We start from the raw sequence: 21,280 nt of genomic DNA, 5'->3' as shown, positions 1-21,280 counted from the left end.
GTCATGGCATTAGTCATGACTATTTTTTATTAGGCATCTGATGGTCATGTTGAACTCCGGAGAAAAATGAAATGAGTCAGAGAAACAAAAATGTGCATACTCTGATCTTACAGAAACCAAATGTTTTAAGAAGTAGTTTTTTTCATTTTGTAATACAACATTTTGTTCTACTGGTTGCATCTGTAAGGTGACTGATAGACACAGGACTCCTTATATAATGGTTTGTGTGTTTTATTACAAGGCAAACCTTTTTTTTCTTTCTTTTTCAAAATATCTTTATTGAAATTCAGAACAAACAACAATTACATATGAAATACATAAAGTGTATAGAGTCCAGTAATCTTGTATAAAGTGCTTTCAGTTCATAAGTACAGTATGTTACAGAGGAGGGGCTGGGATTTGTCAAGTCTTCTCCGGAGGTCAGGAAATATCTGTTTACGGTGTTGCTGTCGATTATTGTCTGTTTTATTATCAGAGCATGTCTTGTTTTCCACTGTTTGTTTTAAGCATACAATACCTGTAATGATCTGTGTCAGCTCAGTTTGTTTGGGTGACATTTTATCTTCCATGGTGCAGGTAAATTTATAACATAAATCAAAATGTACAACATGAGGTTTGAGTCTATCCCAGACTTCCTGAGCTCTGTAACAGTCAGTTAGATCTAAATCACTGGACATTCTTTATCATCTCTGTGCTTTCATTATAAGTTAAATTATTGTAACTAATGAATCCCCCAAATATATATTATTCATTTTATAATATTTTTCTTTCCACATCATCCCTTTCTTATTCTTTCTCAGTAAGAAATTGGCAAACAGATTTATATGACAACATGCCTCGTAGTAGGCACTGGTGACTCATAATAGGAAACATACTGGAAACTTTGAATATTGTTAGACCCAACGGAAACAAAGCATCGTTGCTAAAACTGCTGATTTACAGTGTGCAAACTGCCCTTTGTTATGTGTGTCTTGAAATTTAAGGGTACAATGTTGTAACAGAAATACTCTTTGTTAGTTCTAAGTTGTCAGTATGAAATCAAAGCGGAGCATTAATCATGGATGGACACAGTATAAAGGTGGATAGTTTTATACATACAGCAACAAATAAAAATCCTTCCATGTGTTTATTACAGTCTGGTACAGTTAGTTCAATAATCTGATTACAGGAGTACGTTTTAACATGAAAATGTAATCATGTAAATAAATTGTGACATGATGTTGTCATTACAGGTAATTAATTAAAAGAGACAGAATGAGGAGGTTTCTGTCTTTCATCACCTGGGCTCTGCTCTGCTGCCGGACAACGCAGGCAGAGGTCTTCACCTCCATAGGTAGGTTTAAAGATTTAGCTGAGCCTTTTTTATTCAGCTTACATTTTGTCCTTTGTGGGAGATTCTTGAGTCAGTATAGCATAAAATACTTTTAAATAAAACCTTTATACATGTTCGATGCATGTGTCAAAAGTGACAGTGAGTCAAATAGTTTCCTATTGTACATATTGATCTTGAGACAGGTAACACACTGCAATTGTGCAATCTTCTGCACAGTTGTACATGTTTACATTCACCTATCATACCGGCTATGCATCATTTTTCATTTTAATTTGGTTATTATATGTTGTGATCAACTAGAACCTACAAATGTCACTAAGTGGACATTATTTATGATCCATTAATGGATGACTGATGAAATTTACATTAAATTTTTGTTTAGTCTGACTGCAGCTTAAGAGCCTCCAACTGTAAAGCTCAATGCACATTTGGAAAAGAATATAATGAAATTATTCTTGATTGACTATGACTTTAATCCTGGCGCTACTTAATAATGAACTTGAAGCTAGTTTTGCTGTCACACACTAGCAGTATCAAAGGAGTACTACAGAAGTTTTGAGCTCAGTAATGCATGTTTTTTTTCAGTTTTGCAATGATGAGGTTTTAAATGAAGGAAGTGGTTACAAGGTCAATAAAATCTGTGTCTATTCTCGGGAGTGCTGAATAAGTTTAAAGAGAAAGCTGTGGTCTGCAGATTTTTGTATTCAAATCTTTCGAAACAAGACTAAAAACTGGTTGTCAGAATAATTTCTGAAAGTCAGACTAAGAACCACTCACCCAACTTTATGCAATTACTTTCTTTCATCTAATATGTGAATGATAAGAACACACATTTCGATTTTTTGTCATTGTCATTCTTGTTATACAGTACTTCGCAGTACTACACAATTAACAGGTTGCATCTTATGAGTTAAAGAGTTATTTAAGTCACATTGATTTACTGCATTTGGCAGGTCAGTTATGCTGTCTGCATACAGAAACAAAGGAAGTGTTTCATAATTCCTCTTCTCTGGCAAACCCCAGGAATTAATCATGGTTGAACGTTTCCATGGAATTGTTTGCTTTGTATACTACACCCCATCACCACCACCTCCTCAAAGACTCATGGATAGACTACTCTCTGTAGTTTGCTAAGTAATTCTATACAATCTAACCCTCACAGTTTGTGGCTGGAGATTTATTTTTACCTCAGCCGAGGTCTGGGGCAAATGGTGTCACCTAAATGCTGTTTATACGTCATTAAAGCAAAGCGTAGCAGATTTAAAAGATCTTAGTGGGATTGTTAGTGCTAGCAACACATTTACATTTTTGAATGTAATGTAATGTATCCATTGTTCTAGACTAATTGTCTAATGGAGATTTAAATTTGTACATTTTTGTAATTAGAGTTTTTTTCTAGCAAATAATAAACCTGCACATTACCTTAAGCAGAACTACAGGAAGCTGTAGCTTTTGACACATTTTAGAAAATAAAAATGCAACATATTTTTGAGTGAGAAAAGTGAAATTTTCTGATCCTGTTTTCCCATCATTTTGTGTCTAAGTGACTAATGGCGACAACAATTTGTAATTGGCCCAGTATTCTTTGAGAGCGCTTCAGCTGGCAGCCACAAAATCGGTTGTAATACGGCAATTGCGCCTCGTCAATGCACGTCCACTGAGGTGCTTGTTTTTTCCAATGACAGGCTCAGATTGTTATTGTAAGTGTGTGACAACATTATGGAAAAGATTATACAGAGAAATAAAACATTTTTTTAACCTTTTGCTTGATCTGGTCTGTTTGTCATTGTGTCTTACCAAGTCTTGCTCAAGGATAAATCTTGCAAGAGTTGAGTTATCTGATTTGGCTTGATATTCAGCCATGACTTTGACATATTTTAAATAAAACTAAGCTAGACTTTCTGGACTCCAAAACAACAAACATCTTCCCGGCACTCTTCTCTACAACTCTGTCATGGCTGAATATTTAGCTGATTTCGACAATAACTTATTCTTGAGCAAGACTTGATTAAACACAATAACAAACAGACCAGATCAAGCAAAAATGTAAATAAGTCTGCTTTATCTCTCTGAACATTCCTTTCCATAATGTTATCAGACACTTAAAATTATCTGAGTCTGTCAGTAGAAAATTCGAGCACTTTTCCTGGATGTACATTGACAGCCAGGGTGCAGTTGCCCCAAAGGATTACATTGCAACCCATCACTTGGCTACGGGGTGAAGCGCTCTCACTCAGTACTGGACCAGTTTCAAAAATATTTGTCACCATTAGTCGCCTGGACACAAAATGATGGGAAAATAGTTTCCCTAAAGTAACTCATCTCACTCGTCTGTCTGTCTGATCTTCTCATCTATCTGGCTGTCTATCTCTGTAGGCCAAATGACAGACCTGATCTACACAGAGAAAGAGCTGGTCCAGTCTCTGAGGGAGTACATAAAAGAAGAGGAGTCCAAACTTTCTGCTTTGAGAAGGTATATTCTGAACATTGATTAACCTCCCTGTAACTTAGTATCAACTGTAACGTCATGATGAATCAGCATTGTTCTTGTGTGTTCTTCATGTTTGAATTCAGCTCCTCATTATTATCATTGTATGCTCCATTTGTGTTATGTGTTTTGGGATAAATACATAAAAATAATATCACTAGCATTTACACGTATTATAAATATGAATAAAATCAGTTTAATCAACAGTCAACAACAGTGACAAGTTAAATACAATATTTATATCTGTTCCATTCACATTCAACAAAGAGATGTGTTCATATCAACAGTCCTTTAACCATTTTGTGGTTAAGACTGTGGAAGTCTTACAAACATACAAACATTTCTTTTTAATTTGTGCAGTACATGTTTTTTATAGTGTAACACCACTTTAGTCTTTGTCAACAAGTTTTCACCGGACTTGTCAATATGAGTAAAAAAGAGCTAAACGTCTGGTTTAACTTTTACAAGTTAGGTCAATGTCAAGTGATATGTAGAATATACACAATGTATGTATATCTGTATAAAAGGCTGCTTTAACAGTGATAATACCACTTTGTCTGTCTCTTAGTTGGGCCAACAAGCTGGATGATCTTACCAAAGTGTCCACCTCTGACCCAGAGGGCTACCTGGCTCACCCAGTCAATGCCTACAAACTGATGAAGAGACTCAACAAAGAGTGGTCTGAACTGGAGAGTCTGGTGCTTCAGAACCCCTCAGATGGTAAAAAAAAAAACTTCCCCCAAAACTGTATGTCAGAAGTGTTTTTGGCCACATGCAGCTACAGACCTGTAGACTGACTGGAAGTATATAGACATTTTTTGCAGTAGAAGCACAGTATATATATATTTTTTAATTATTATATATATATGGGGATAACTGCAAAGTTTCAGTCAAGTTGAAGCTATTTCAATGTGATCAGATTTGTCTTTGTAACCGTTTGTACTGACAAATCTGCATGTGTTAGCCTTTGTTCTTTCCTTTCCATCGATACTCAGTGCGCCAGCTCAAATGTCTCTTCACATCGTGTAATGCATCTGAAGGGCAGCATTCATTGCTTTTTCTATCAACATGTGGAGAGTATGGCAAGCAGCAAATACAAAATCCAGAGCGGATGCAAGCAGAATAAATAACAGCCTGGATTTTGCAAAGTGGAAATTTCTGCTGTTCGATTCTGCTCAAGTACACTGCTGATGCAAATGAACGGAGAATAGAGTCTGTCATGTTGTAGCTGCAGCTGTTCCTCATCTCTGCATATTTTGGCCATGTTTTTTGTGTGTGTGTGCTTAGGCTCATTTCTGTGTGAGCCAGATGAGTTGAGCATTAGTGCATTACGGGTGTCCTACAAGAAAATTCTTAATACGTGGCCATGAGTCACAAAAAAAGAGGGGTGGGATAGAGATACATGCATCAGACTTGATGAGAACCTTTATTTTAAAAAAGTAGATAGAAGACATATTCCTCTTTATGCTAAAGTGACAAGGAGAGAGAAACAAAGAAATACAGTATAAACTCTGGTATTTAGAACAAAGATGCTTATTCTTCATATCACAGAGCAGCTACAAATCATAAAAAATATGAAAATGTCATATTTACATGCATTATTTTTAAGAGACTTTACTGAACAACAGATGGTGATATCTCATATGCAGTGATGAACTACGAGTAATGTGCACTGTACTGTTATACCTTATTAGTAGTCATCATAAGCAATGCAAACTAGACTGCATCGTAACTACAAATACAAAAGCCCATTTAAAGCTAAGGGGTGATGTATATTTACATTGAGCAACAATCTGGAGTATTTTTGTTCCACTTTAAACAGATAGAAAACATTAATTATGATCACATTTCTTCAACTTTCTTCAAATCACAGAAAACAGCAAAAATCAGTTTATTCTGACTTTAATTGCGGACGTCAAGAAGCCTGGATGGTGTAGGCATTTTAATTAGATACAAATAAAATCAACAAAGACTGTTGAAACAACAAAGCCACGTGGTCTAGGTTGCTATGGCAATATGCAGACATGACACTCAGTGTAAAGGCAACAAAGGACCGAGATGAACACTTAATGATCAAAACTGAAAACATAACAGAGCAGCTTCGCAAAGTTTAACCTAATAAGAAACCTTAGGAAGTGGTATATATTTGGGGTCTGAGACTGGCTTATACAGTACCATTCAAAAGTTTGGACACACTCTTTCATTAAAGTCAATGGGAAAGTGTGTTTTGAATGGTACTGTGCCTCACACACATAACATAGATTAAAGCAAAATGACAAAACAAGCTCAGTATTTTCCTCTGTGTGTATCATTGTGACACAGAAAGAGAGATAAGGGAAAATTCCAACAACAAAGTTGCAACGCCATCTGCTGTACTAAATAATGTATCGCTCAGTTGGCTTTGTATCTGCTGAAATTGCACTTTATTACCATTTGGAATAATGTCCTTGAACTTGAAACAGTCAAATGTGCAGTGGTGTACCTTTTTTTCAAAGCAGCTTTCTGTGCATATGCTTCATTTAAATATGGTCAAAGTGTTGAAACTGAAACTGAAACTGAATATCTGACAGATTACTTTGCTCTTTTATTAGCTTTAGATTTTTGCTCTTTATAACATTTGCATGCTATTTCTCTCTCCAGCGTTCATTTCCAACATGTCCATGCACAGACAGTTCTTCCCAGATGAGGAAGATGAGACGGGTGCAGCCAAGGCACTGATGCGTCTTCAGGACACGTACCAACTGGATTCTGAGGCCTTCTCCAAAGGAAAGCTGCCAGGTGATCCAAGAGTGCACTCTTCATTTTAAAAAGCATGAATGTTTTAATAGGGTAGTGTGTACACTTATAAAAGAAAGAGGGCAAGGGAAGCTGCATGTATGTAATGATTTTTAACTGGTGATTATGTGCATATTTATACTTATCTCCTTGTGAAACCCAATTTGAGTTTTGGTCCTCTTGAAAGAGCATATTGACCTCACTTGTTCAGATGTAAGGGCTTGAGTTAAAAGTTTCACTTTGAATGTGACTAGGGAACAAATAACTTATTTAATGTTGTATCATACACAGATACATGTTGTATTCTTTGATTTAAATTTCAGATTTATTTATTAATACAGCATTTATCGCACTCAACTTTCAAAGTACTTCATAAATCTAAGTTACCTTGTGAAGCAGCTGGATTCGCGAGATCCTGCAAAAATCCATCTTGCCAGGCTTGCAAGTTATGCACTCGTGGCCGAACCAATAGTGGTTTGGACCAATCAGTGTCCTATGAGGAACTACTGTACTGGCAGCTCCGGGTGTGGTTAAGGTGTGATGACAGCAAGAAGTTAACCATGATAGATGGTCATATACAGATGGTTCATCCAGTTACCTGTGAAGTATTTTTTGTGCCGGTCCTTTTCCAAATATGACTTCTCAGATACTTCTGTATAACAAATCATCTGGCATGTCAGGTTAAGATCTAAGGACTTAGACCTAGCAACATGCTATCTGCATGACTATTCAAAGACAGATATCCTCAATTAAGTGACTAGGTTTAGTTACTTGCAATCAATTTCAGTGGCATCCAGACACAATATCGATTGAACAAAGGTGTGAAAAGCTGTGTTCTTGTGCATACTTCTGCAGGTATGTGCTTCTATGTACATTTTATGGGGGTGTAACTATGCCAGTTGACTGTATTTGTCATGCTGAGCTTGAATCCACTCCCTTATTTGACTGCATATCTCAACCTGCATACCAATACACTATTAACCACTGTATAACTAATACATTTCCAAAAAGTGATAAATCCAATGTCTACTAAAGTAGAAGTATATACTAACATTTTGACATTTTAGATGACTTTAAATTCTACAGCTTAAAAAGTGGAAGCTAGTTGGCAACAGTTATTGTTTCAAAAGTAAATATTTCATTAAAAAAAAAAAAAAAAGTAGACATAAGAAAATAAATTAAAGTATTGATTCCATATAAAGAAATTGAAGTATTACAGCACAAATACAGTAATATATCAGAAAATCATATTATATATATATATTTTATTTGACTCAACATTGTCAGTATTAAAATGTAATGAATTCTGCCCCAGGTATGCACTCCAATGCCATACTGACAGTGGACGACTGCTATGACATGGGAAAGACGGCTTATAATGATGCAGACTATTACCATGCTGTGCTGTGGATGCAGCAGGCCTTGAAGCAGCTGGATGCTGGGGAAGAAGCTGTGGTTTCCAAGGCAGACATTTTGGACTACCTCAGCTACTCTGTTTACCAGATGGGTGATCTGCCTCGAGCTATTGAGCTGACACGCCGGCTAGTGGCCATTGGTAAGGTGCACCATAGGCAAATGGACTGACACAAAAGCTACAAGCTCAAACACACTGCACTTATGCTTTTATTTATTTATTGTATTCATTTTTTTATTTATTTATTCATTCATTCATTCATTCATTTATCGCTGCCTGTCAGCAACATTATCTGTCTTTCTACATGAACCCATTCAGGGTTCAGTGTTTATAAATCTAAGATAGCACCCTTTGCGAGCTGTTGAATCTTTCCGTTGCCGCCCATAACACATACAGACAGCAGCTAGCTGACCAATACAACCACACTCCTCTACTGTGGAGTAATTGATGGGTTGTCTTCCTGCTTTGTCATGAATCACTACAGACCTCTCTCCTCTCACACTGCAGTGGGTGTAGTCCATCCAAATCGAGGGCCCGTGGTTCCTGTTATTTTAGTCTCAGCATTAAGGGCTGTGTTGACAGCTGCAGGCCATCTTTTTAGAGCGGTGGTATCCTTGTTTACATGTCATGTGAAATTGAGATAGAGCAGACATAAACTGCCATTGAGTGCCACAAAAGTAACATGAACATTGTCCGTAAAACAGATCATACACTCAAAAAGAAATAAAACTGAAATAGTAAAGGATAGACGGCAGTAAGAGTCAAGATATAGTCCAGATTAAGCAAGAAATATGAAGTGGTGAGCAATCACTTTTATTCAGTTTTCACTGGAAAATATTAAAGAATTAGTTCAGCAACATGGGAAATACACCACATTTTCACACTGAGTATTAGATGGGAAGTTGGATAGGCTGCAACATAACTGTTCACTCAAAAGTGACAAGCATGACAAGTTGTGGTTTTATGGGGTGTTGGATATATAAATGATATGTTGGATTATATATATATATATATATATATATATATATATATATATATCTTCTAGTGGGTCTATATATATATATATATATATATATATATATATATGGGACTATTTCTTAGCTGGGCACACGGTATCCCTGGAATATATAGATAGATATATATATATCTATATATAGATATAGATATACATACAGATATATATAGATATATGTGTGTGAGTGTATGTATGTATATATATATATACTCCAAGGATACCATGTACCCAGCTAAGAAATAGTCCCACATTTAGACCTCTGTAAAACCACAACTTTCATCAAGTTTTTGTACAGATTAAACACACAAGATACATTTAAATGAGTGAGTTTTAGAGGTGTTGGTAGGCACATTTTATGGCCTTCGCTTAGTCTAGGTGCCAGACTATCTGTTTCACCATTTCAAGTCTTTATACAAAGCTAACTGGCTGCTGGCTCCAGCTTCATATAGCGTTCAAACATAAAAATGTTATGATTTGTTCATATCACTCACGAAACAACAAACATATTTCCTAAAAATGCCCAACTATTTAATTTTGGATTGACCATAAAAACAAAGTAAACTACATTTTAATACAACTAACAGTCAAACAGTTTAGCAGCTCTCTTCTAGTGGGTCTTATTGGGCAACTCCTTGGACTGAATCTGTATAACTAAATCTGTGTGGACTGTAGCCCTGCTGAAAAAAAGCACACACACTCATTTGTGTTGTTTATTGGCTGCCTGTGCCAAAAGAAAACATTTGAAAAGCACATTTTCTTCCTCCAAGAAGAACTTTACCGAAGGCTACACACAGTTTACTGATGAAGTTCCTATTATTTTTGTACATGATGCAGCTTTGCCCCTACAATAACATGACAGGTGGAGCATGAAAATTGGTGTATTTCCTCTAAATATCACAGTGTGGGTGTTCTATTTCTATTATCCAACTATACTTCAGTGTCTCCAACACTTACAAAGGACAAAAGGGAAACTCTGAATACTGAGTTCCTTAAAATATAATTGAAAGGTGAAATCCACAATAGCTATTTATTGTAAATGGCATTGCAGTAAGTTGTTTTGTCTGAACTAAACCATAGTTGGGCATAGTAAATAAATAAATAACTAAAGCTTAAAAAACTGAAACAAGACACAAATATTTACAATGTAATTATATTTTTTCTAATGCTCTCACTCTTTTGTGTTAATAAGGAGTAATACCTTGTTTGTATTTACAGTATCTCCTGATCTCTAGAGTTGATTTCACTTCCTAGCTGAGAATTGAGCTATTAACCAAATTATCTTGTACTGACAGACCGCAGTCACCAGAGGGCAGGAGGAAACCTCCGTTACTATGAAGGGTTGCTGTTCAAGCAGCTCAAAGAACTGAACCAGGCCTACCAGCCTGTTTCTGAGGAGCCCATCCAGCTGGGAACCTACAGCAGACCTAAAGACCATTTGCCAGAGAGAGAGGCCTACGAGGCCCTCTGCAGAGGAGAGGGAGTCAGAATGGTGAGACTTCAAGCGAAAAATAAAGACATTTTGAGAATTAGGCACGACATAAAGTGACAACCTGTGAGAGAGAGAGGCAGTGAAAATACCCAATCTTTTTGTATATCTCTGAACTGTTAATACCCTATCAACGAAATCCTAAAGTACCTGCAGACACACAGTTTCAGTTCTGGCCAATCAGATCTCTTTTCAGTGTGAAGTTAGCAGAACTTAGGCTGAGAGTTTTGTGAGATCACCCAACTGTACTCATTATAAATAATAATCATAATTTTATTATTTGAAAACTGTCCTGTGCAACCAAATGAAAAAAAGAGGAGGAGAAATGTCACTGTCTATTCATGTAAAATAATGTGCTGTAAGTGTTTGGGTGCACAGTTGGTATGCAGGAGCTTTTATGATCAAAGTAACCCATCATTTTGTGAACATTTTGGCTGTCAAAAGAAATCAGTTTCCAGATCCTCTCAGTCAAGCCTTTCCAAATTCAAATGAGGAATTATTGTATTGACAGCCATTCAAAAGGTTTATTTTTCTTGGTCCTTATTCAGCTGCTACCTTATACAAAGGCTGCTCTGATGGTGCAACTTTGCATTTGTATAGTGTTGTGTTTGTTTGCATTGCTTTTTATATTGTTGTGTTTGTTTGTTTGCCTGTCTTTTTTTCTCATTTATTGAGAGAAAGCCTCACAAAATATGTAATTGTACTACTGGTATAATGACAATAAAGTTCATTCATTCATTCATTTACATTTTCTCAGAATGAAGCGAGGCGCAGCCGTTTGTTCTGTCGCTACCGGGATGGTCAGAGGAACCCTCATCTCCTGCTGAAGCCCGTAATGGAGGAGGATGAGTGGGACAGCCCCCACATTGTACGCTACCTGAATGTCCTGTCCAATGATGAGATTGAGAAGATTAAAGAGTTGGCTAAACCCAGGGTGAGACAAGAAGCAGTAGTATTTGTATTTCTTAAAAAAAACAAACAAACATAAATATTTAGTTATTCAGAGGCTAAATATGACCAATACCATGAAGAAAATATGTTTCCCATGAGCGTCTGATATCAGGCACATGTACAGATAAGGTGCAGTTTTTTTGTAACAAGAATGCATTCAAAATATATTGCTCACAGCAATCATTCATGCATTCAGAAGGCACAGATGCAGAAATGCAGCAAAAATGTTTGAAACTGCAAATAAAATGATGAATTAGAAATTTAGTAAATTGTATTTATAGTATTCTAAGTTGATTTGTGAGAGTCCCACATCTAATAGTTGTGTTATGACAGATGTGCCCTTGTGTAAAAAAAACTTGAAAGGGTGGATAAACAATTATTATTATTAATAATAATTATGATTTTTCATCTGTCTATTTGTTGTCTCTTTGTTTTCAAGCTTGCCAGAGCCACTGTCCGTGACCCTAAAACCGGAGTCCTGACTACAGCTAACTACAGAGTATCAAAAAGGTAATTATTGTCTTATGAATTTCAGTCATTAGTACACAGTTAGGTTTAATTATGTTCTTATTTTTTTATTATTAATACCATTTGCAGAGTAAAGCACAGTATTGCAGCCATGTACTATATTATTTCTTTGTAATTTTTTGGAAGCATTACTGTGCTTTGCCTTTTACTCAGGTTTTTCTCTTCACGTCTTATCTGATGTATTCCTCATACAATACCTAGATGTGTGATGATTGAATTATAGTATGCTCTCATGACATAGTGGTCATAGACTCTAGTTAGCAAAACGTAGGCAGGTTGGATCAGGTAAAAAGGAGAACTGGCAGTTGTGACATAAACAGGTTGATTACTACTACTAAGGCCGTCAAACTACATAGACAATGACATGAGAAGACTGGTTGTGAGTAACAAATATGAAAACTGATTGCTAATGATGGGCATGCTAGAAGTGATAGAAACTAGATGGCAAAATCCAGAGCGAGTGTGCCCAGCGAAGATGTTTGAGTTAAAGAACTTTTAAGGCCCCAAAATGTATTTTTAAATGTTAATGACATCATGTTACCTGCAACAGAGGGAATCAAATGCAGGTGTCATATTTCACATGATACCTTATTTCCACACTATAATTATAGTTATTTCTTTATTAGACAATTGTTTAATGAAATCAGGTGATAATAAGTCATGATAAACATGTGTGCATTGTAATTTATTCATATTTATGACCTGAGGTTTTTTGATATGATGAAATGAAACTAATCATTTTTTCTAGACTTCTACATCAAAGATTACTAAGTTTGAAGGAGCTGGATATCCATCCATTGTTTAGATTGTCTGTGTGTATGCTTAATATGTGCTTATACATGTTTATGTTCCTTCAGTGCATGGTTAGAAGGAGACGAAGACCCGGTCATTACTAGAGTCAATCAGAGAATAGAGGACATCACAGGCCTTACAGTAGACACTGCAGAATTATTACAGGTAATGTACTTCATGCTACAAAACTACATGAATCACTACATCATATTACTGCGTTTAGCACTTAATGATATCCATTTCTCAATGTTTTACAAATGTATATCATTATTCATGCTCATAGTAATTAATATTAAGCAAAATAAGTACAACTGTGGTCAAAAGGACATGGAAAATTGGTTAAAATGAATACCACAAACACCAGAGAGTAACACATAGATCTACAGAATCTACAGAAGTAACTCTCTAACACTCTCCTGCTGAACTACTCCTCGTGAAGTTAAACCTTGCTCCACCTTTGACCTTCCAGTAAGATATTCGGGAAGAACACTAGAAAAAGTTTGATTGCAGATTTAATGGGACAGTTCACCCAAATCACAAAATACATATATTCTCACTCAGCCTCAGAGAAGGTGAACAGAACTTGGTTTGTGCTGTCCAAAGTATTGAACAATATTACATTTAAAAACCAATGCAGCAGTGTGTCTTTTCAGAAACAATGTCACAGTCACGCACTGTTTTCTTTGTAATTACTTTCTACCAAAGAAATAGTCTTTTGTAGTTTTAAGTTCTAGTTTATTTGCACGCGTTAAAGGGTATCATGCTCACTTCTGAATTTATATTCTGGGGCTTCACTTATATATCTTTTATATCTTTGCATGATATAAACTCTTCATCTATCTTACACAGGCCCTTTATACAGTCCCTCAGTTCAGCCTTTGTCTGAAACAGGCCGTTTTAGCTCCTGCCTCTAGCTCAAAGGCCCCCTTGCAATGAACCCACTGTATTTTGATTGGCCAGCTCATGGAAGCTGCCCCTTGGCAGACTTCTAGCAGCACAGGAGGCTACGTAAACAAACCGTATTAGTTGGATTTCACTTCTTTTTCTCGTTCTTTACTTGAAGTGAAGACTTCTCAAATACATCTGAGAACATTAACAACAACCTTAGCAACAAAGGTCACCGATGGCACCGACAGCATGTATAAAAGAAGAAATCTGATATCATCGTGGGAAAGAAGTAGGGGTATCAGTGTGGAACATTGTTACCAGCTTTTACATACATTGACCTTTGGCCATGTTTAACACAAAAAATCCAACATCATAACAGTACAAAAATCACAAAAAACATGATACAGTATGTGTGCCTTTGAGATAATATAAAGGATATCACACAATAACAAACAATATGCTACTTAGAGGACAGAAACCCAGAAGGAATTATTCATTACCTCTAAAAAAAATCATCAAACAATAATCATTAAATCAAAGATACATGTAGATACATTTTGCCAATTCATTTGTAATCATATTAGTTTTTATATAAATCACCTTTGTCAATGGCTGACCAGGTTGCTAACTATGGAGTTGGAGGACAGTACGAGCCACATTATGACTTCTCAAGGGTGAGTTCACTTCGTTGGTAAAAGTGTGTGTGTGTGTGTGTGTGTGTGTGTGTGTGTGTGTGTGTGTGTGTGTGTGTGTGTGTGTGTGTGTGATACTATAAGCCTCCCACTTTCCTGTGGTTTCCATTCATTTCCCTTGACTTCCATACTTTGACCTCTGCTCCGTCTGTGTTTGTATCTGTCAACCATCTATAGCTTTCATGTGATCTATAGATGTATGTACACATGTGCGCTGTAAGGAGTTCTACTACAGAATGATTAATTTTATGATATATAATGCTAAAGATCATTGCAAGAAATACCAATCTCCCTTGTAATTTTTACAAACACAAGGGTAGGAATGTCCTCACTGATATAAAATGATTAATGGTTATTGTCTTCTGGGAATACCCCATGAAGAATATGGCATTATGATTAATATATCTTTTGCAGAACACATTATTAAGTATTCTCTTAATATGCTTAAGTGTAATATGTTCTTTTAAGCATATAATTTAAAGCTTTTATTAACTCAAACAAAAAGTGTAATTCACTTATGTTTCTGGCAACTAATAAAAGTCTATTTGATGTGAGTATAGTTAGTGCCTTTAGTGGCTGGCTCCTAATGTAAGTCTTATTTGTGATGGGTTAAACGTTATAAACATCTGTTGCAGCGTCCTTTTGACAGCAACTTCAATGGCGATGGAAATAGACTTGCTACCTTCCTGAACTACGTAAGTACACGTGGGTGCAAGTACGCAGTGTTTCATCATGTATTTTTATTTTCTTGAATTTTATCTTTGTAGAAAGATGAGCCAGATGCTTTCAAAAGATTAGGCACTGGAAATCGTGTGGCTACTTTTTTGAACTATGTGAGTATGTGCATCCAGTCGCCGATGATTGAAGGACAGTAGTGCCAGACACCTGAAATCTACCCTTCAGGCGTCTTTGTTTTAGCTTCACAGGCATACGCATAAGCTCTGGTTCAATCTTGGACTTGGAATGATTGACTTTTATAGAGATCAAAACCTAGAATTATGGGATTTCTACACATTGTATAAGCTCAAGTGTTGGATACATATCTTTCTATCTGATGAAGAATTAAGTATTTCCGTCAATCAGTTCAATACATTTTGCACAGAGTTTTGTTGGCCATCCCCCATAACACAGTGTTAAAAAGGCAGTTTTTATGTTACCCTTGCTAACACTGATCTCTACAACATATTATATTCAAAAAAGAGAGGAAAAAAAGTTTTTATCATTGAATGCAGTATGTAGTTGAATTGTCTTGTTTTCTCACATAGCCAGGGATTTACAGGACATCACTGTTCACCCTGGTGCATGATGTGGATGTGCTTTAGTGCATTAATGATCTGAATAAATTAATCTGAATAAACATGTTCAAGTTCCTCATGTTACATGTATAAGAGAAAGGAGTATAACTAGACCGAATACAATGAAACCAATGATTCCTTCAGGGAAATTACAGTCAGGTAGAAGCAAATGCAACAAAGTAAGATAAAACAATTATTTTTTGCATCAAAACATAAAACATTGAATAGACAAAATATTTTGTTTTACACTGAAATACATGGTACAAGGAAAACACCTTACAAAGCGACAGTACAGTGCATGTTTTATTATCATTAAGTTTAACTCATGGTGCAAAGGATGCATTATGAGAAATTACTGATTGTTGGAGTGGTGTCATTTTATAAATTAATTATGTTGACATGTTAAAGGTTACTTTGAAAAAACCAAACAACTGAATATTTTGATAATCCCAAAAAATTCAGTTATGTTTCAAAAAATGCATCCTTTGGGGATAGTTGAAACTGGTGTCTATTCTTTAAGGAGAATGCAGAGAAAATTTCCAACAAGCATGTTGTCTTTTCTCAGATGAGTGATGTTGAGGCTGGAGGTGCCACAGTCTTCCCGGACTTCGGAGCAGCAATCCACCCTAGAAAGGTAATAACAAAACAAATGAGTTTTTTCTGTGTGTCTCAGTTAAAAGATTAATGTGCCGGGACGTAGTACTTATTACAAAGTCCTGTCAGTGACTAAAGCTTTTGCGTATTTCCTGTACCTCATTCTCTATGGCATGACAATTTGTCAAAAAGACACAATTTTGCAGTGAAAACTTGTGCATGTACATGTATATTGCATAAGTAGCTCCCTTTTTAGCCCAAGGTTTTAAAAGTTGATTTGATCAGACTGATACATAATGTCCTCAATGGTTAGCCAACAAAGCTCTGTAAATATAGGCCGTGCAGAATTTGTTCGTTTTTTTTTGTGCAGTGCTTATGTGCACATGTTTCATGAATGTGCTAGCTCTTTGCTGCAGCACAATCTTGTACTTTTTTGCCAATGTGGCAAGTAATATCAGAGTTGTCACGCAATGTAGAGTTTGTGTGAGTAACACATGGGTTCGTATATTGCTGCAATAAACCCCTCTCAGCTTGAAGCCGCTTGTGCTCCAGGTCTTTTTTACTCCGGAATTTGTCTCATTGCATTTTGGATCTTCATGTTCTTTCTCTCATGTGTGCAGTGGATGTTCCCATCATTCTTACATTGGTTTAATTTCTCCACAGGGAACTGCAGTATTCTGGTACAATCTGTTCAAGAGCGGGGAGGGAGACTATAGGACCAGACATGCAGCCTGTCCCGTCTTAGTAGGAAGTAAATGGGGTGAGTTATGATGCATTTCAATTAATTAGTAATACATTAAATGGATTCAAGTAACATCTGTATTCTGCCATAAATTGAGCTAACCAAATTTGTATTATTTGCAAGAAGATAACTGTTCTCTTAGCTTCTCTCAGATTTTCAAGTTTTCTCAAGTTTCATTTATTCATTCAGTTTCATTCAAAAGTCACAGACAATTGATGTGAGGTGTGAATGAGATACACCAACAACAAGACAGAAACATTCTATTTTACACAGATGTTATCAATAATAAGTAATCTAATTTAAAATTATTGTTCTTTCCTCAGTTCAAGTAAAGTAAAGGCTGCATTTAAAAATACAACAATGTACATCCTAAAATTAAGTGGATCAATCATATTGGGTTCTTAGATTGTTCCTATTATCTGTGCCTTCATTTCAGTGGATATGTTTCCTACAAAGACTTGGCTGTGGTGCCGCTTTTCAATCACCACAATTTGTAGCATATGAGACAAACTGGTGTGGAGTCAGTCAGATGAATATTTCAAGAAATTGAAGTAAAAGTTATGAGGGCAATCTTACCAGGTCGCACCTAGCAACATTTTCATTTAATTTTAACTAACACAGCACAAGTCTGAATTGAATGCTGTCAGGTTAATGTGTAGAACACAGCAACACAATGCTTCTTCTTCCACCTTCTAAGATCATTGTATAAAATGTATTATCTCTTTGTCCTTCTCTTACTTACAAAGAAAATAAAATCCTTTTAACAAAACTTTGAAAGCAAATATGACAGATGTGAACAAAACTATTGGTACTGTTGTATTTTACTAAAATAATGCATTTACCCTGAACAGTGTTGGAATTAAAAAATATCTTATTATCAATGCATATCAAAGTTTTGTTTGCAATGGAACAAAACAAAAATGTTGTGAAGATAAATGAATTAATGCTTATTCTACAAAGACATTCTAACATAGCTTGGACGAACTTATTGGTACCCTTTAGAAGTTGTAATAAATAAGTGATTTGTAGCGATACTTTAGGAAGACTGTTGTTTTTTAATTACTATCAAAGGTGTTTTAAGTGTTATTGTCACCCATGCAGCCACATTAAATGCAGAAAATCTCCCACTTCTAAGCGGGAGACACAAAAAAAGCCAGACTGGACATTGCCAAACAGCATGTTGAAAAGCCACGGCCCTTCTGGGATAGTGTGCTTTGGACAGAAAAAATACAATTAGAGCATTTTGGTAAATCACACCGACATGGAGGAGGTTCAGTGTTGTTTTGGGGATGCTTTGCTGCCTCAGATACTGGGTGCTTTGAATTTGTGCAGGGCACAAAGACATGAGAAGACTTTTAAGGCATTTGGAGTAAAACTTAAAGCCCAATGTCAGAACGCTGTGTCTTAGTTGCAGGTCATGGGACTCTTCCAATAATGATCCAAAACATACATTAAAAATCATCTGAGTGGATGAAACATTGGACCATTCTGAGGTAGCCTGCTATCAGTAAATATGATGTGTTTTGTCCAAACATCATTGGATCCAGACTCATCATCGCCAATCTACGTTATTCCCATGGGATCCTAAACCCAAACAAGAATGTGTGGATAAATATGTCCAAAGAGACAGCCAGCCTGTATTTGCCCCCCCTCACAGTGCACACAGGCAAACAGCCTGTAGATGAGACGGACCCCGTGCTACTTCATTAAATATACAAGTGATCTTAAACAGCCAGTGGCATGGTCAAAAACATCATAGCAATCACATACCATCTGGTATCTGTCTCAATAATCTTGAATTTGTCAGTGCTCAGCTACAACCAGTGTCTTTCCCTGTAACACACTCCGCTCTTTTAAATGTCAGATTGTTGGCTAGCAAATCCTTCCAGGCTAACGATCTGACAACTGAAATTAATTTGTATTGTATGTTCTTAGTTAAGACCTGGCTAAACAGCACTACTGATGTAGTTACACGGATAAATGCTTGTCCTCCAAACTATCATTTCTATCAGTTAGTCAAACAAAACAGAAAAGGAGGAGGGACTGCAACTATTTTCTCTACACAGATTGTGTGTAATGGCATTGACTTCAGACAGACTTGTGTTTGATCTATTACATTATATCGACCACTAGGATACAGGAGTTCTCAGAACTGATCTCACCTGTTGACACTAGATATGATAGGTTAATCCTAAATGGAGACTTGAACATTTATAAAAGAATGACCCCAAAGCTATGCAGCTTGCAAGTTTACTGAATGGCTTTGAATTCACCCAACATGCAAATGAAGCCACTCATCAACATGGTAACACGCTAAATTTAGTAATAACAAAGGGGATAAACATTTACATTAATTTGAGCCCATGGGAGTCAGAGGCATTGACAATGTGGGTTGGACTATCTTGCGGGGGACGGGGGGGTCATGCAATAAAGGTCTGATGTCAGACTCGAACCAATCACCTTGCAGTTATAAGGCACGCCCCCTGACCACTTGACCATGCCGGCGCACCACAGTGCATCGTTTCAACTGATAGCTAATACAACAACAAGGCTGCTGTCAGTCTGTATACTACAGACTTAACAAAATACGAACATTTAGTTAAATGCCAAGCTTTGATTTTAAGTAAGTTAACGTCCCTAACATTTTGTTGTGACAGTGTGTGACCCAATCTAACTCAGCTACCTGGCATCTGAGCATCAATTACAAGCGACGGTCAGCAGCGCTGTGTGTGCGCGCTGTATGAGAATCTGCCTGGATGTAAGGTCGCAGTGAAAGCGTAGGATGGAGTTTCATTGATTTGGGCATTCTCTCATTAAGCAAGTACAATCAATTATCAACATGGTCAACGTATGGGAAGGTCCAAAGTAATCATTTAAAAAAGTGGATGGGATTTTTCCCACCTTCATATAATGGTAGCAACGTCCATGTTTGAGCTATACAGTTATGACTGCTCTTTAAATGGCATGGTTGAAAATTTCAACAACGCATTGTCATCTGCTTTGAATACTGTTTCGTAAAACATCCAGTATTACTCCACTAGAAGTTAAAGGTTATATTGTAAAAGTGTTCATAATTCATATCAACAGAATCTGTCAGGCTGTTGAAAGAAAACTGAGGAAAACTAGGCTCACAGTTAACTGTAATATATACAAAGAAGCCATGATGCCAATTTATAGATTGTGTACACATTGCAAAATACTTGTGTTTTCACATATGAAGTCTAAAATTACAGCCAATGAAGTATGCATTCAAAGCACTTTGAGCTGCATTTTCTGTATTTTATACAGATTTTATACAAATAAAGTTATTATTATTATCATCATTATTGTTGAGTCCTGATCTCAATCTCACCGAACAACCGTGGAAAGAGCTGAAAACTGCAGTTGGTTGATGGCATCCATCAAACCTGAGAGATTTGGAGCAGTTTGCTCACAAAGAGTGGACCAAACTACCAGTGGAGATGTGTAGAAACTTTATTCAGAGTTACACAAAGTGTTTGACTGCAGATGTTGCCTCCAAAGGCTGTTCTACAAAATATTAAGTTAGGGAAACCAATATTTTTATCCATGTCATTTTAATTTGTTTTATTATTTGAAATAAGGTTAAGTTGCAAATCAAAAGCCAAGTTTCAGTTATGCTCAATGTGAAAAAGAATAAATGATACTGCTGTCAGTTTCAACTTAATACAGAGAAAAAAATGCCAAAAGGTGGAAGGATACCAATATTTTTGGCCACATCTGGAAGCAATGATGAAGCAATGTTATGTAATACATGTCTGCAAAGAGCTTTAATCTTATCTAGAAGTATAAATGTGGTTTTATGGTTTTTGTCCAAACATCATTGGATCCAGACTCATCATCGCCAATCTACGTTATTCCCATGGGATCCTAAACCCAAACAAGAATGTGTGGATAAATATGTCCAAAGACACAGCCAGCCTGTATTTGCCCCCCCTCACAGTGCACAGGGTTTATCAGGGTTTTGAGACTACACCACCACCTCAGTAATAATGGAAGTATTTGTGAATTAAAATATGAAAAAAATCAGATGCAATTTGTCTCCCAGTTAATCTTATATATGGGACCTCCTGGACAATGCACAAATTTCAGTTTGGTCAGTTTTCAATGGAACTATTTACAGAAGAAGTCCCAATGTACATATATGAACAACTTTTCTATTTCACTGAAATTTCTTAATGTATGAAGAGGATAACAGAAGACTTGCCTTTATATTATATATTATTATTTATCTATCATACTATATATTAGTCAATGATTTTAACCCTC

At 36.3% G+C, this 21,280-nt stretch overlaps 1 protein-coding gene across 2 annotated transcripts in view; it reads left to right on the top strand.

Moving 5' to 3' along the window:
* The window catches only part of LOC133993806 (prolyl 4-hydroxylase subunit alpha-2-like), a 29,429-nt gene that overhangs the window by 7,681 nt on the left and 468 nt on the right, over positions 1–21,280 (top strand). Inside the window, exons 2-15 of one of the 2 annotated variants that reach the window (XM_062432896.1) lie at positions 1,233–1,333; positions 3,710–3,806; positions 4,390–4,541; positions 6,462–6,599; positions 7,912–8,151; positions 10,318–10,514; positions 11,269–11,445; positions 11,902–11,972; positions 12,848–12,947; positions 14,291–14,344; positions 14,998–15,057; positions 15,130–15,195; positions 16,223–16,291; positions 16,915–17,011. In XM_062432896.1, coding sequence (XP_062288880.1) covers positions 1,255–1,333; positions 3,710–3,806; positions 4,390–4,541; positions 6,462–6,599; positions 7,912–8,151; positions 10,318–10,514; positions 11,269–11,445; positions 11,902–11,972; positions 12,848–12,947; positions 14,291–14,344; positions 14,998–15,057; positions 15,130–15,195; positions 16,223–16,291; positions 16,915–17,011 — 1,597 coding nt within the window. In that variant the 5' untranslated portion in view covers positions 1,233–1,254. The remainder of the gene's footprint in view (positions 1–1,232; positions 1,334–3,709; positions 3,807–4,389; positions 4,542–6,461; positions 6,600–7,911; positions 8,152–10,317; positions 10,515–11,268; positions 11,446–11,901; positions 11,973–12,847; positions 12,948–14,290; positions 14,345–14,997; positions 15,058–15,129; positions 15,196–16,222; positions 16,292–16,914; positions 17,012–21,280) is intronic. The other variant, XM_062432897.1, reaches the window with a different exon arrangement.

The sequence above is a fragment of the Scomber scombrus genome, chromosome 14 (assembly GCF_963691925.1).
Source record: "Scomber scombrus chromosome 14, fScoSco1.1, whole genome shotgun sequence".
Lineage (NCBI taxonomy): Eukaryota > Metazoa > Chordata > Actinopteri > Scombriformes > Scombridae > Scomber > Scomber scombrus.
This window is presented reverse-complemented; position numbering and strand designations above follow the sequence as displayed.